The sequence below is a fragment of the Pelmatolapia mariae genome, linkage group LG7, assembly GCF_036321145.2.
Source record: "Pelmatolapia mariae isolate MD_Pm_ZW linkage group LG7, Pm_UMD_F_2, whole genome shotgun sequence".
In the NCBI taxonomy this organism is placed as follows: domain Eukaryota; kingdom Metazoa; phylum Chordata; class Actinopteri; order Cichliformes; family Cichlidae; genus Pelmatolapia; species Pelmatolapia mariae.
The window spans coordinates 42,089,627-42,104,624 of record NC_086233.1 but is presented as its reverse complement, the minus strand read 5'-3'; the positions used below and the strand labels follow the sequence as shown (position 1 = coordinate 42,104,624).

Sequence of the window (14,998 nt, the reverse complement as noted above, 5' to 3'; positions counted from 1 at the left end):
AAGGGAAGAGACCGAGAGGGATCTTGAAGGGGAGGAGGAGAAAAGACAGCGAGAACCAGCGAGCTAAGAACAAAACGAAAACAAGACGAGCGTGACACAAAGAGAAGCTCTTTCATAACAAATCCTGCTTTCACGACTTCCCCTTTACCCTATCCTCGCATGTTGTGCTGCTGCAGAGTGATTAATCATTCAGAACCACAAACATGATGCGAACACATTCAGCTACCTGAACACATCATCATGAGAGACTCATCCTTATTTATAACAACAGCAGAATATGTTGTTTTTGAGTCAGACTTACTGCCAGAACCATTGACGAATGGCAAAATATTCATGATGGGAGGAGCCTCTTTACACCAGCATGTAACTTTTTTTTTCATTTTACTCCACCCAAAATCTATTTTTAGCCTCACAAACAATCTTTACCTGTTACGGTCTTTAATAGTTGCCAGTAATTTCACCTTCACAAAAGACCTGCAGCTGTTTTCAGCTTCAATAATCTCCAGAAAGCTCCCAACAGCAACAAATATTCAATACACATTTGTACCATCTGAACACGTACAGAGAATCAGCATGACTGATAAGTTACTGGTAGGCAAACCCACATTTAATCTGCATAGCTAAAGTAAATGAGGATATCTATTTTGCTTATTTATTATTGAATAACCACTTAATTTATCACTGCTAAGGTACATGAAATACATTTTTATTTTCTCTCATTTTTTATTTTTGCATTTTCTTCTGTCTTGGCTTGAAAAGGCTCTGAATGATGTCATAGAGATTGGCTATCTCTGATGGGAGAGGTGACGATGCAGAGGCCAATTAAAGAGAAGTTTGGCTGTCGTGTTTCTGTAAACACAGTAGCTGGAGAAGTTTGAACAAATTCTGATAAATCTTTGTAGGTGTGTGGAGTCATGTTTGCGATGACTGTATAAAGATTTAAAATATTATGTCACATTTGACCTCTGACCTTTCCATCAAGCTCAGTAGATTGAGCTGAAGGCCAAAGTGATAAATACAGAGAATAGGGGGTGAGTTGAATTTGCTGAAGTTTGTGCTGGCTGAGTGCTTCTTGTTTTAAAATAATAATTTAGAACATGGACGCACAGAGAAAAGAGTAATACACTACAGGAATGTTTGTTTTGTTTTTTGTGAATTTAAAAAAAGTGTTTTACTTCATTTAGACGTCAAAATTAATTGACGTTTAGTCCTAGTTTGCAGTGTTGAGTAAAGCAATCATTTTTTATTTGAAAAGTATATCTGTAAATGCTTCAGGGTCACTCTCCAAGGTTGAGGAAGTACTATCGCTTTAACATCTAAGACAGGTTTCTACACAGGCACTCAGCCTAAATGAGCACAACAGCAGCTTACATCAGATCTTGAAAACCGTTCAGGCGACTGCACTGCAGTCATTCTCTTAAGCTGGATGCTTGTCTCTCTCTCACAGCATGGAAAATGGATTCAGGTTCGGGACTAGCTGAAGCAGCACACAAGTCAAAGGTTTATTATCATGTGAACATAATTCACAAACTCACTGTTCTGTATGTTGCCTGTGAAAAAAGGACATTTTAATGAAGCATTTGATAAAACACACAAGCTCAGAAGCTATCGTCTTCGTAAATAACTACTTGCTTATTTTAGCGTTGTGCATGTTAGTGTGGCTGAGCCCCTCCCTCTGAAAGCGTTAGTCTTCCCCACATTTACACAGAGGAAAAAGGAGTGACTTCCCACGCAGCTCTGTAAAGGGGACTGCAAAGCACATTCTGGAGAGTTCAGCTGGAGGTGATACTTTTAGGTGTTCCTTCCCTGAAAAGCTCAGTTCTCCTGCTTAAAGAACTCAAACAAAGACAGGGCTATGAGTAAACACCAGGCTGCCTCTCTGAGATGATAAGCTGAGGGGGGGAAAAATTTAAAGTAATGAGGTCACCAAATGACAAATAATGCCTTTGTAAGCTCAGTCTCCAGATTTGTACACACTTGGTTTCACACATCCCTCCCCCCGACACTCTTGCCTCTGTATGATGTCATAGAGGATATCCTTAGTATGGTCAGCTAAGTTGTGCCCACATAAGCTACAAACCTATTTGAACAGTCGTCTTTAAGATAAAGACGACTTATAGGGGAAGGAGCTAAATGGTTTGTTAGCCAGTTAACTGGGGGTCTCCACTAAGGCTTAGTGTAAGAAAATCGAGGATTATTTTAAATGGAGAATAATGCAAAGCTACTCAGAATAAAAAAAAAAAAAAAAAAAAAATCTGGAGATGAAAATGGGTGGTAGTTCCACTAAAGTTTGTACTGTGTTAAAGGCTGAGTGTTCAACAGCAATATGAAGTGCTACTGAATGTCCTGAATGCAACCTTAGACCAGTGTTTCTAAAAACTGTGTGATGGCCACTGCAGGTGGCGTAACCATGGTTTTGAGCAGGATTCATGGACTGTAAATATAATAGTTGATGAATCCAGTTACAGGGTTGACTGGTTTCTAATTGCGGCAAACGTTGGAAGATGTTTTGGGATCATTTGCTGGTGGTTGGATTTGTGGGGCGACTGCCAGCAGGACAAGATGTGCTTCTCATCCAAACGACTGCGCACTCAGCCAGCCAGTAGTCTCCATGGAGATGCTACTGTTCACTGGCTCAAAGAAAACATCCCCTCCACACCACCGACTAGACCTTTTTAAGAACTTTCCTCCCATTTGGCTCTGGAATTTAAACCCTAGAGGCACTTTTTCTTTTTGTCCCTTCTCAGTTTCTGTGTGCATCTTACTGTAATACACAATCTGTCTTTCCGAATACTCCTGCACAGTCAGGACCTTGCACACATGTACATCTTACATACACTTATGACATCAATTTGCCTAGCCACCCTGGACTAACTAGCATGGGCATGTGCTAGTAGATGAAACACATGCTGTACGTTATTAAAGTTGTGTATTATGGATTTGATAAATGGATATATCCCATATGTATAATATCCATGCTCTGTGGTTTGAAGCGTCAGCTTTGCAAAAATGTGAGCGTCTGGAAAAGCAGACTGTTCTCCTTTGGTGTGGAACATAACCTGATGATGTTTCTGTTGTGCCACAGGTGAAGGATAACTTTAACCGTCAGGACTTCAACAAAATGTGCTGGACGTTGTCGTATAGGAAGAACCTGGAGCAGAATGAGCTGAAGATCTGTAACGATGACGCCTTCAAGATCTGGTGCATCTTCAACTTCCTGTCTGAAGACAGATACCCACTGATCATCGTCACTGAGGAGGTCAGAAAACATGGGATGCTGTTGTGTTGTAGTACGCCCTTTTTTTTTCTTTTTTTTCTTTTTTTTTTGTGGCCCTTCCCTCAGTTGGTGTCATAGAGGCTTGGTTAGTCTTAGATTTACTGATTAAATCATTAAATTGAAAAACGTGACATTACTGGGTTTTGTACTTTTGCAGATCCACTTTGAAGTGCTCTGTAGTGCACATATAAGTACCCAAGGCTGTTGATGTGTTGTGTAAATAGATGTTAAATTAAATGTGAATACTTTTAGAAAGCCTTGTGTACATTAAAACAAAAGCACTTTGCAGTTGTTTTACCGCTCCGTCCTACTTGAGATCTCATTCACTGGTATGTGGCTCATGAAGTAAAATGACTTTGACACCTCTGGTCTGGATGTAAGAGAAGTGACATTAAAAGAAAACAATTCATGTAAACATCAGATGGCTCTAGAAAGGAACAGACAAATTCTGGGTGAGTTCTAGGTGTCGTTTTTTTGTTCACATCTCCAACTTAACATGGAGTAAAGCAACATTGAAAGAAACTGAAGAAGCTAAATTAGGTTTTGAAAAAATTCAGACCACACCAATTGTGTGTAAAGACGCAGCTTTGGGATGCCATCTATGCCACATAATTAGCTTAACCAATTTTCTGGCAAAAGCCCTGCTTTGCACCCTGCCGTCATAAAACCACAGCACTGAACACAAACGTCTTTGTGAGTTGTCTGTGCGTCAAAAGTGCTTCAGAAGCTATGCAGTAAGACGCTAACTTGTAAGGATGCCATTAACTCTCTCAGGAATTGCATTAAGGTTTTTTTTTTGTTTGTTTGGTTGTTGTTGTTGTTGTTGTTGTTGTTGTTGTTGTTGTGTTTTGTTTTTTTTTGTTTTTTTTCAAGAGAGACTGTAAACATCTTACATTTTAGACTGGAGCACTTTTTTTCAAAGTGCTTACTAAAAGGGGAAGCACTGGCGTGAACAGCCTTTTATTCATCTGTAGTCTGTTTTATATGCAGCATATGATATTGTACGTGTCCCTTCACTGTGTCACTTAGTAGCCAGTGGAAAAAGTCCGTTGCTCAAGAGCAGAAAAGGAAGTTTCGAGCTTCCTGTTCTTTTACAAATGCTGGAAGATTTATTGTTGTGTATGAAAAACATCAGAACTCAAACACAGGAAGATTGTTTGCAAAAGAAATGCACATTTTGCTGCTGCAGTCATGTAAGGATGAATTGTGGGAAAAATGCAGAAATGGTGAAAGTTATCTTTTATTGTAAATGAACAGCTGTGTTTTTGATGAAAAAGGACTCTGTGTGTCTGTGTGTGTGTCTGTGTGTGTCTCCATGTACAGATTGAGTACTTCTTGCGTAAGTTGACAGAGGCGATGGGGGGAAGCTGGGTGGAGGAGCGCTTCGAGGACTATAAGCTGCAGCTGAACTCAAAGCAGCAGTGTCTGAATGCATGGGAGCTCATCAGACTAGTTGGGTCGGGTCACTTCAGTAAGGGCATGGACCATCAGACGCTCTCCATGGGAATCGGTGAAGTCTACCAGGAACTCATTCTTGACGTGCTCAAACAGGTGGGCAGCACATCAGCACAGACTGATGGTACAGTCTCCATCGCAAGGCTCTGTCATCTTACTCTGATTTCAAAGAGTGCCGATGCAGTCTACTGTAATAACTGTGAAGCATATACCACTTTAAATAATAGGAGTCATAGATTTCACACTAAATTAAACAGCACATTTAGCACCTGGCAATGAAAGTGTCAAAATCCCTCTAAATGTCTTAGTTCACAATAGAAAAAAGGCCCCAAAAATGCACAAGTGTTTCGACATTTTGATTAATTCTGCTAAAAACTAAAACTGTTAAAAAAAACAAACAAAAAAAACCCCGCTGTTTGGGACCAAGCATTTTGAAAATAATTACAGATTAAATTCTAACCACAAATGCAAATCATTGATTAAAATGGTGTCAAATAATGCAAGTTCAGTTCATAAAGTGTTAATGATTGATTTATAATAAAGCTTGCTGTTAGGAGGATGTGAATGTTATTTAAGCCGCTAAGTATTCTGTCTTACTGCAGGGCTATATGATGAAGAAAGGGCACAAGAGAAAGAACTGGACGGAGCGCTGGTTTGTGCTGAAGCCAAACACAATCTCATACTATGTTGGTGAAGACTTGGCTGAAAAGAAAGGAGACATCTTGTTGGATGGAAACTGCAGTGTGGAGGCAAGAGCCTGCTGTCTGTAGTAAAACTCTGTTTCAGCTTCCTGGCCTTGATTTCTATGAGAACAGCAGCGGAAGAGAATATAAACATGTGAAACACAGAGATTAATTCCCTATGCACATAAGAAATAAAAGACCAGAGAACTGTTTTAAAAAAAAAAAAAAAAGAAAAAGAAGTATGTTTTGTTATTGTTTTTTGTCTGTGTATTTTCAGCTTGTAAATTCTGTTTTTCTTTGCAGCATTTACAAGATAAAGAGGGAAAGAAGTGCCTCTTCCTCATCAAGTCATCACAAAAAAGCTTTGAAATCAGTGCATCAGACAAGAAGAAGAAGCAGGAGTGGATCCAAGGTGAGTTCTATCAAAGCTGCTCGATAGCAGTTCAATAATAGTTTTCTGCTGTCTGCCTCATTGTTAATAAACAGTAAATTAGTTGTTCACTACTTCTACTGCAAATAAACCTCTGGTAGTTCGACACAGTTAAAGAAAAACTTTGTTCTGCTCAAAACACCTGACCTACAAGGTATCCAGGAGCCTGCTGTAGTTGTTCGGATGACTGAACTACTTCATCTTACGCCTTTTTGATGCGGACAAGTAGCAGCTCTACTTTGAACCATTCCCAAATGACTGAGCTTCTCACTCTATCCCTAAGGGAGACTCCAGCCACCCTTTGGAGGAAGCTCATGCCCACTGCTTGTTTCAGCCATCTCTTTTTTTTCTCTCTCACTATTCAGTGTAACCTCAGTAACAGCTGAATTTCTCTCTTTGTGAGAAAGACATGTAGCTGCAGGTCTGATGAAATGATTACAGAATCAATCATCGACCTGTGACTTGGGGTGTCCTGGGGCCAAGTGCACATATGAACATCATGAATTGTATGTTCAAACATGATGGTTATTATGGACAAGCAAACCATGGCTCAGGCGGTCCCTCCCATTCGCATATCCCCAGATTGTGTCGTCACTAATCTAGTGACAATTCAAGTTGCCTGAAGGGGACAATGGAGTCCCCAGAAGGGGCACCTTCAGTCATCCCATGCATATACCTACCCCTGACTGCCTGACGACTGCCTTTGAGCAATGGCAACTCCAGAGTAGTATAGAGCCCAGGCTGTGTATTGAGGCAAGCCCAACTATCTCTAGCAGTACTTCCCAACCCCTCACACTGGCTCAGGTGCCTTCCTGCCCAAAGAGGTGATATTCCATGTCCCTAAAGCTAGATTTGTCATCTGTGGATTGGACAGTGAGGGCATCCAACCATGACTGCGGCCTGATCCACAAAACACCAAACTCTCATATCCCCTCCTGTTAGTGGTGGTCCCACAAGAGAGCAAGCCCATGTAGTGCTTTCAGACTGTGCCCAGCCAGACCTCGTAGGTTAAAGCTCGGCCTCCTTACTGTGACCTCTCACCCAGGACCAGTTTGCCTTGAGTGATCCTTCCAGGGTTGAATTGCCCCTGACAACATAGCTCCTGGGATCATGCTGGCATGCAAAACTGTCCTCCAGGAAAAAAGTGGCAATTCATAGAGGGGCTTGGAAAAACCAAAACATGAAACAGGAAGCTCTAAAACTAAAGATTTTTTGTGTGATATCCATGTCTCAGCTGTTCAGAACTGCGTGACTCTGCTGCGTCAGGGCAGACCAGCGCCGCACCGCGAGGCTCGACAGAAGCGCAGAGAGCTGCGGCTGAAACAGCAGGCTGAACAGGAAGAACTGGAGCTGAGGATGAGGGAGCTACAGACAGCCAATGAGGCCAAGCAGCATGAACTGGAAAATATGAGGAAGGTAGGAGATGAAACTCACACAGTCAATAGTCCCCCGTGGATCCAGTCTGGTCAGAAAAAGTCTGCCTCACTATCACTTCTGTTTCGTAGCATCTCAAAGATGAAAATGAACAGAAGTGAAAGATGCAGAGATTGTCAAAAATATAACAGATAAAATCACAAAAGCAAAGCGGGAGAGGAAAAAACGAGAGACTTAAAGCAGCTCTTGGCCATCTTCACTATGCTGTTTGTATTGAAACAGGGAAGTTGATCTTTGTGGTCATGTGAGACAGAGGTCCATATCTTCATGGGAAAAACTGAGTGAGTGTGCATCATTTAGAGACAAAAAGTTATAATAAGTGCAAACTGTACATATAGTAAAAGATCAACATGTGATCCTCAGACATTAGAAAGACCATTTAAAGTGAAGCCACCGACTTTCATCCTCTGAGCTAAAAATAAAAATAAAAGTTTATTTTCCTTTGTTAAAATGGAAAAAAGAAGATAGAACTTATCAGGTAAGCTTATCAGAAAACAGCCCGACGGTTGGGCAGGCAGTAATAACAGTAATTAAAACAGCCTTTCTCTTGAGAACTTCTTGAAAATAGGAAGTGCACGTAAGGGAGATGTGGTTACTGAGGTTATAACGAGAGAAACGTCTGCATATAAGGCTGGAGGTGCATCTGTTGGACCACAGATGAACACCAGGATGTTTAAATAAGATTAATTATGAATGGAGCAGGAAAAAAAGTCTGTGCATTCTTTAGTGAGCGAGACAAACCTGAGGGAATTCCCTCAGGGAAGTTCTGAACTTGTATGTTCAAAAACGGCACTCCTCAAAGCACAGCTCAGTCCTCAGTACTCAGTCTCAGATTAAAAAATGAGGAAGGATGGGAGGCTCTTCCAGGATCCAGCGTAAAGTGCACTGGAGTAAGAGGGCATGTATTGACTGTGTTGCAAGCTTTACGGGTATTCTCAACAGCCTCATTGTAAGGCAGGCTGCAAAACAGGCCTGAATATTAGTCATTTTTGACACATGAACTTTGTCTGCTTCAGACAAAATTGCATTACTGGAAATGCACTGTGTGGTTTAGAAAAAGGAGCTACCTGTGTTTATGTATGTATGCACAAACTGCACCTCACTGTCGAACTATTCACACAATGTCACAGCACACTGGTGGTTAAAGACCAGCTAATTTGTGTTCTCACATTCATGTCAGAGAAGTCTTAGAAATGTTCAGGGCTCAACTGTATGTGTGAAGAATTTGCAGTGTTAAAGCTGCAAGCCTGTCCTCCATTTTTCAGACAGTCTCCACAGGAAGGCGCTCAGTATGTGGCACTAATTTTGGGGAAAGTGCCTGAAGTACCTGAAAACATTGTTCTGCCTGCCTTGCCTTTTATGGAATTATATTTTTGTCAAAAGACAGCAAATAATTTGTTGCCATTTAGGCAAATAGAACTCGACAGCCAAGTGCACAAAGGAGCCATCATGCAGGCGAGCGCGTCTCTGCTTAGCTGTAGCTAATTTATGCTCTTGCAGACGGCTCTGCTGTCGGAGCTGACTTCTGCTTGCTTGCGTCAAACTGACTTTTGAGAGCTTGTGGAGGGGGGAAGCCCAAAGAAAGAAGGCCTCTGATGGGCCTAGCTACTTTCAAAGCAATCACACCTTTAAGCCTCGGTGGATGGTTTTTTTTGAGGTTCTTTGGATGTATGGTTTATTTGGTTTATTTTTATGAGCGATTCGGTCCCTGTACGACCACAGTGAGAAGTTGGTCTGCGTTGCAGGACGTAAGCCCTAGTGGGTGTTGAACTCTGCCAGGGCTGCTCTCTGTAATTGATTACGGTCATCATTTTTTATGAACAGGCATAGCCAAGTGTTGATATACTCCTAGCTTCATCGGTGGTTACAAACTGTGGGGTAGTGACCAAAAGAACGAGTTTGTGGATACTAGCTGTGAAAACGAGCTTCCTGTAGAGGCTGGCTTCTTGCTCAGAGCTGAGGTGAGGAGTTCAGTCATTCGAGACGGACTCAAACAGCCGCCACTTTTGCACACTGAAAAAAGTCAGTTGAAGTGGTTCAGGTATAAGTGTAGGATGTTTCCTTGATGAGGTGTTCCAGGCATGTCCTGTCAAGAGGAAGCCCTGGTGTAGACCAAGGACACGCTGGGGAGATTATTTCTCAGCTGACCTGGGATTGCCTCAGTTTTCCCACAGATGCGTTGGACGTGGCTGGGGAGAAGGGGGTTTGGGCTTCTCAGACTGCTGCTTCTGTGTGACCTGGCCTTAGATACTAGCAAAAACTGGATGGATGGTAATGGAGCTAACAAAATGGTCCAGTCTGGTTACAACTATGACTGTTTTCATAAATCTCTCCCCCACAGACCATAGACATATACTGGCTATGGTCAGCAGCCTGCCCACCTCTCTCCGTGGCCACCCACTGCACTGTGAAGTGATAAAACTAAACGGATAGAGCTGACTGGCACAGATACAGCAACTTAGTTAGAGACATCTTGGTACTTCTATTATGGTATAATGTTGGGATTGCATCTTGCTTAACCAGTGTTAAGAAGGCGGTTTGTGGCCGAGAAGGAACCACTGTTTTCAGTCAGGTATGTCATCACGGCTGTCATTGTCTAAATTAAGTGTCAAAACCAATCCAGCAACATTCCTCTAAGATCACATTACAACTTAAAATAATCATTCAATAATCATTATCTTGCGCACTTTTAGAAGTGACAGTGTATTTTTGTGTCGCACACGCGTCTCATGCAACTATTTGAAGTAGGTCAACTAAAAACTCTCGTTACCACTGAAACTTGCTGCCAGCTCATGAATGCCAACAATAGACCAGCTCCACCCTGCAGTCTCTGACTAATAAATAGTCCATCACTTCCTGCAAATGAAGGAATGTGGATTGAAAGAGCAATGTGGGGGCAGGGGGTGCAGCAGCCATTAAACATGTTGCTCCAGAAAATCCTCCTGCTAAACCTCACTCTCTCTGCTGCTACCAACACTGCTGATTTCTGCATTTTTCATTTGTCTTTTTCAAATACTGATAATTAGTGGCTGCTCTCTGCTAATTCTGAGAAATAACAGGAAGTGCCATCTTCAATATTGTCGTGGTTAAGTATTTTTCTCATTGCTGTTATTCATCTGTGAGAAATCTGTTTGTTTGTACTGTCCTTCTGCAAGGTGGGCAAATGTTACAAATGTTATGAAATAGTCTCCCAACTGTTTGATTTTGTGATTTTTTTTTTTTTTTTTTTTTTTTTTTTTTTTTTTTTTTTTTTTTTTTTTTTGGATATAGGAAAAAAACATCATTGCAGAGCAGATGGGCTACAAATAATTAAAAAAGACCTCTTATCTGACTCAAGGGGTCAGATAAATCTTCTCTGAGAATGGTATTGTTTAGTTAAACTTAAATCACCGCATTGACCACGTATCAGTGGTTAGGTTTTCAGTTCAGTGTAGGACCGGGGGTTTTGCAGCCAGCATTGTGAGTAAAGCTAAGTTGCAGTCAGACTGGTTCACGCTGCGCTCGTCTAACAGACTGAAGAACAGGACAAGAGTTCTTTGTCTGGAACATCGACCTCTAAACTCACAACAATCTACCATTGAGGTGTAAGTGTACAACTCGCATAGCTAGCTTCATGAATTAACAATGAACACAAACATGTGTAGCCACACACAGGCATACAGTAGACATTCTCACACACTGCTGCTATAAGAGGAGGACTGTGACAGTCTGCAGACAGTTCACATCAGGGGTGAAGCAAAAAGAAGTTATTGATCAACCACCAGCACAGTTTAATTTACCGACATGTTTTTCCCTGTTATGTTCGGTTTTGTTTCGAAACAAACCCACGCTCTACACCAACAGCCGGCAAACTTAAAAATGTGTTTTCATAAATTGTTTGTATATTCTAGTATTGTTGGTGTCACATTCCAGTCAGGTCAGTGAGATGCCAAGAGGCCAAAAACAGCTACACACAGTTCGCACAAGACTGTGTTGCCATTTATACGCTTCACATTGTATTTAAATGATTGTAGAACAAAAACAATGGCAGCAATTATAAAAGTTTAACCTTGCAGTATATAGGCTAGGTTGGACTTTTAAATGTATTTTATTTTAGTTAGTATTATTCTAGTATTTTTGAACCTTTGCTTCTTTAATAAATACAAAAGCTGACCATATAAAGTTTTTAGAGCTGAAAAACAAATTTAAGTTTTTAAAACCTTAACATATCGATTTTATATCGGCTCTGTAATGGAGTTGGCAACTTTATCATACTGATCTTTTACCACGCCGTCCTAAACCTGCGACTGTAAAATGATGAGATTAAGATGTGTTGTTTGTTTTTTTGTTTTTTTTGTTTGTTTGTTTTTTTTACATTAAAGTTCTTCATGGTGTTGTCTGTATATCTTGCTCAATCATTCTGGCAGTGTAAATCCCAAAAAGTTGATTCTGTTCATTTGGACGTAGCATTTTCAGTGGGAGAAATGTTTCATCACTCATCCAAGTAACTTCTTCAGTCTCAGCTGACTGCAGGTTTCCCCAACCTTATAAAAAGTACCTTTGCACAATGACTGAAACCAGCCCACTGAAGGAACAATGGACTGTGAGGTCAGTTTCTTGATCATTAATATGCAAATTGCCATGACCATTGATCAACGACCACTGATCATTGATCAAAGACCAATGTGTACATCCTCATCATTGAAAGAGTGTCCACTGGCCTGTAGGTGTGAATAGACTGCAGAGTCCTGGCCTGTCGAGGTGGCTCTTCTGTGTTGTGCCATCCGTTTAGCCAGAGGTTGTTTAGTTTCCCTAATGTTTAATCCTGGGAATCCTCCTGGCACTTTACAGCGTACACTATATCAGTCTGTTTGTGTCGGGGGACCCGATCCTTGGGGTGGACCAATTTTTGGTGCAGTATGTTTTGGGGTTTAAAAACCACAGAGATGCAGGAGTTTTCACTTAGGCAGCGGTTGTCCATCTCTCCTGGATCGGCTGGAGCTTTCTTTAGGTGCCCTCTCAGCTTTGACAAATGTCCAGCTGGGATAACCACATTTACTCAGGACCTTTTTGATATGATGTTCTTCTGCTTCCCTGGCCGCTGTGTCAGTGGGGATGGTGTTTGCTCTGTGCTGTAGCGTCCTAATGACACCCAGTTTGTGCTCCAGTGGATGACGAGAGTCAAACCTGTTTATAAGGTTAGGGAAACCTGCAGTCAGCTGAGAGTGAAGAAGTCACTTGGATGAGTAATGAAACATTTCTCCCACTGAAAATGCTACGTCCAGATGAACAGAATCAACTTTTTGGGATGTTGTCTGTATATATCAGGTAAATTGTAATTATGGTCAATTTCTTCTTGGAGCTAAATTTTGATTGCATTCCTATTACAGCATAAGGGGAAAATTTATCTAACAATTGGAAAAAACAGAAGTATAAAGTGTTGTTACATCCTGGCAAGATAATGGAATTGGCCAATTTAATTAAATGGATGGAAATAAAAATGGAGTTAATGAAGTTGCTGCTGCCTGATGCTACATTTTGTAAGAAATTCAGGGACCTCTAGAAACATCTGGAAGCACCAAACCTACTTATGCTCCTGATAACATTTTATCAAATGTCCTGTATCAACAGTCACCTGCAATTCCACATTGAGAGTAACTTGTGTTGTATTTTATAACTTTGTCATTCAGAAAGTTAAATGAGGAAAAAGTCTTGAAACAAGCAGCAAAACTTGTAGCATACACTCAACATTCTCCCTTCTCTAAATCTAAAAGGAGACTCATGGTGAGAAAGTGCAAATGAAACCTCATCACACTTGTTTGCAAACGGCTAAACTAAATTTCCCTTCATTCACAACCAGCTGTGGCAGATAGCTGCCCCTCCCTGAGGTTGGTTGTGGTGAAAGGTTTCCTCCTATTTTTAAAGGGAGTTTTTCCTTCCCACTACTCCCCATTGCTTGCTGATAGAGGGCCTGGTGATGGTTCTTTCTAATATTGTTGGTACTGAATCCTAGAAAGTGCCATGAGGCAGCTTTTTTTTTTTTTTTTTTCTTTTTTTTTTTTTAATTGGTGCTATATAAATCTTTTTGATCTTCATGTTATCATAGTTTAAAAATGGTCAAATATGATACCAGTATGTGAAGTAACTGGCTAGCATGCCTACCACTGTCTGAAATGCTGATTATTTATCAGCCATAAAATCCTGATGGGTATTGTCATTAACTGTCCTCACAGGTAGCTTTTCAAGTTGATACCATGTGTGAATCTAATAGGATGCTGAGCGGTAGCACAGGCAGGCAACAGTTTTCACATTTTGTGTTTATACTACTTGTGTTGTAAATTAGCACTGTAACGCAGTGCCATCTCCATTGTGTTAGTCTATTTCAATTGGGGTTTTTTGTTATTAAATTGAGATTTTAGCAATCAGCAATAACATGGATGCATAGCAGAGTCATGGTGCATTGATTAACCATGTAGAGTCTGCAATGACAAGGCTAAGACCATCCAGAAGGTGAGAGTGTGTGTCTGCTTTTCTTTGCAGGCTAAAACAACAAGCAGTACAGTTGCTGTAACTGTAATGGTTACATCGACCCGGATAAATGTGGAAGGTCATGAGAGAATAACTAGTAGTCTTCTTCTTTTACTTTTTTTTTTTCCTAATAAAAACCGAACACCCCCCCCCAAAAAAATTAATAAATAAAATGCAACCGCAATGGTAAAACATTTGTTATTCCAAGAAGTCTGAACTCTGCAGGAAAAATGATTTCAGCGTGTATTACTTCATGCTCAATTTGCCTTCATAGAGCGCTGCTGGTGTTACATTTGCATACCTATTCAGAGGCAGCGCATTCATTTCTGTTAGTCTGTTATAAACCACAGTCTTATAACTAAAATTAAACATGCAGCAATCCCCCTCCTGACAGGTCTTTGCTGAAACTTCCCCCTCACACCAGTTTCGTTGTTTGTTTTCCTTTTTTCATTCTGTGGTTTTTAAAATAGAGAAACTGCTTTTTAATTTCAAGTTTATTTAAAAGTTATGATGTAGTTCACCAGTTTCAAAATGGAGCATGAAACTGATGTGCTGCATACTATATATGTGTTACTACTTTTCAGTTCTCATCCTTGGCTAACCTTTTGTCTGCACAGCAGTTTCATAAAACTACTAGAAGCTTAAAACAAAATAAAACATAATAGATATAATTACCAGGCTTTAGAAGGGAAAATTAAATTAGAAGAGCTACAGTTCTGGTTGGTTTTTAGCCAATCCCTAACCTTTACTGCAAAATCATTTATCTCCTCAACTAGACTTCACTTGGCAATATGTCTCAATATGATGGCACTTTAGGGAGAAACTGTACAAATTAAGTATTACAATTACAGCCATAGCTATGAGGACGCCAAAACAAAACACAAACTGGCACATGTGCTCTAGATGTTTTTTTTTCTTTGAAAATACTGGACATGTTGCCAAATTAATATCCTTCCCTCCAGTGTGTCGAGTTGGGCTGTAGCGTGACTAGTTAAGAATGATGACTGATGATTGGTGCAGGTACGAGGAGTGAATCGAAGGTAAAGCCTTAATAAGCCTACTTATTAAGTAGGTAACTTTTGTCCACGCTTTATCTTGTTTTATGCCATTATTATATACCCACAGCACATTCCATATTTTCATTTATGTAGTTGCTTCTGCAAAAGCAGGAAGGTGGAAGCCCTTTACAGTTTTCAAAATTCCAGGCTTTTT

At 40.6% G+C, this 14,998-nt stretch overlaps 1 protein-coding gene across 1 annotated transcript in view; it reads left to right on the top strand.

Annotated features, from left to right (window-relative positions):
- The window catches only part of swap70b (switching B cell complex subunit SWAP70b), a 34,883-nt gene that overhangs the window by 7,504 nt on the left and 12,381 nt on the right, over window positions 1–14,998 (top strand). Inside the window, exons 3-7 of the mRNA XM_063479145.1 lie at window positions 3,086–3,259; window positions 4,601–4,828; window positions 5,335–5,481; window positions 5,719–5,827; window positions 7,080–7,261. Of these exons, the coding sequence (XP_063335215.1) occupies window positions 3,086–3,259; window positions 4,601–4,828; window positions 5,335–5,481; window positions 5,719–5,827; window positions 7,080–7,261 (840 nt within the window). The remainder of the gene's footprint in view (window positions 1–3,085; window positions 3,260–4,600; window positions 4,829–5,334; window positions 5,482–5,718; window positions 5,828–7,079; window positions 7,262–14,998) is intronic.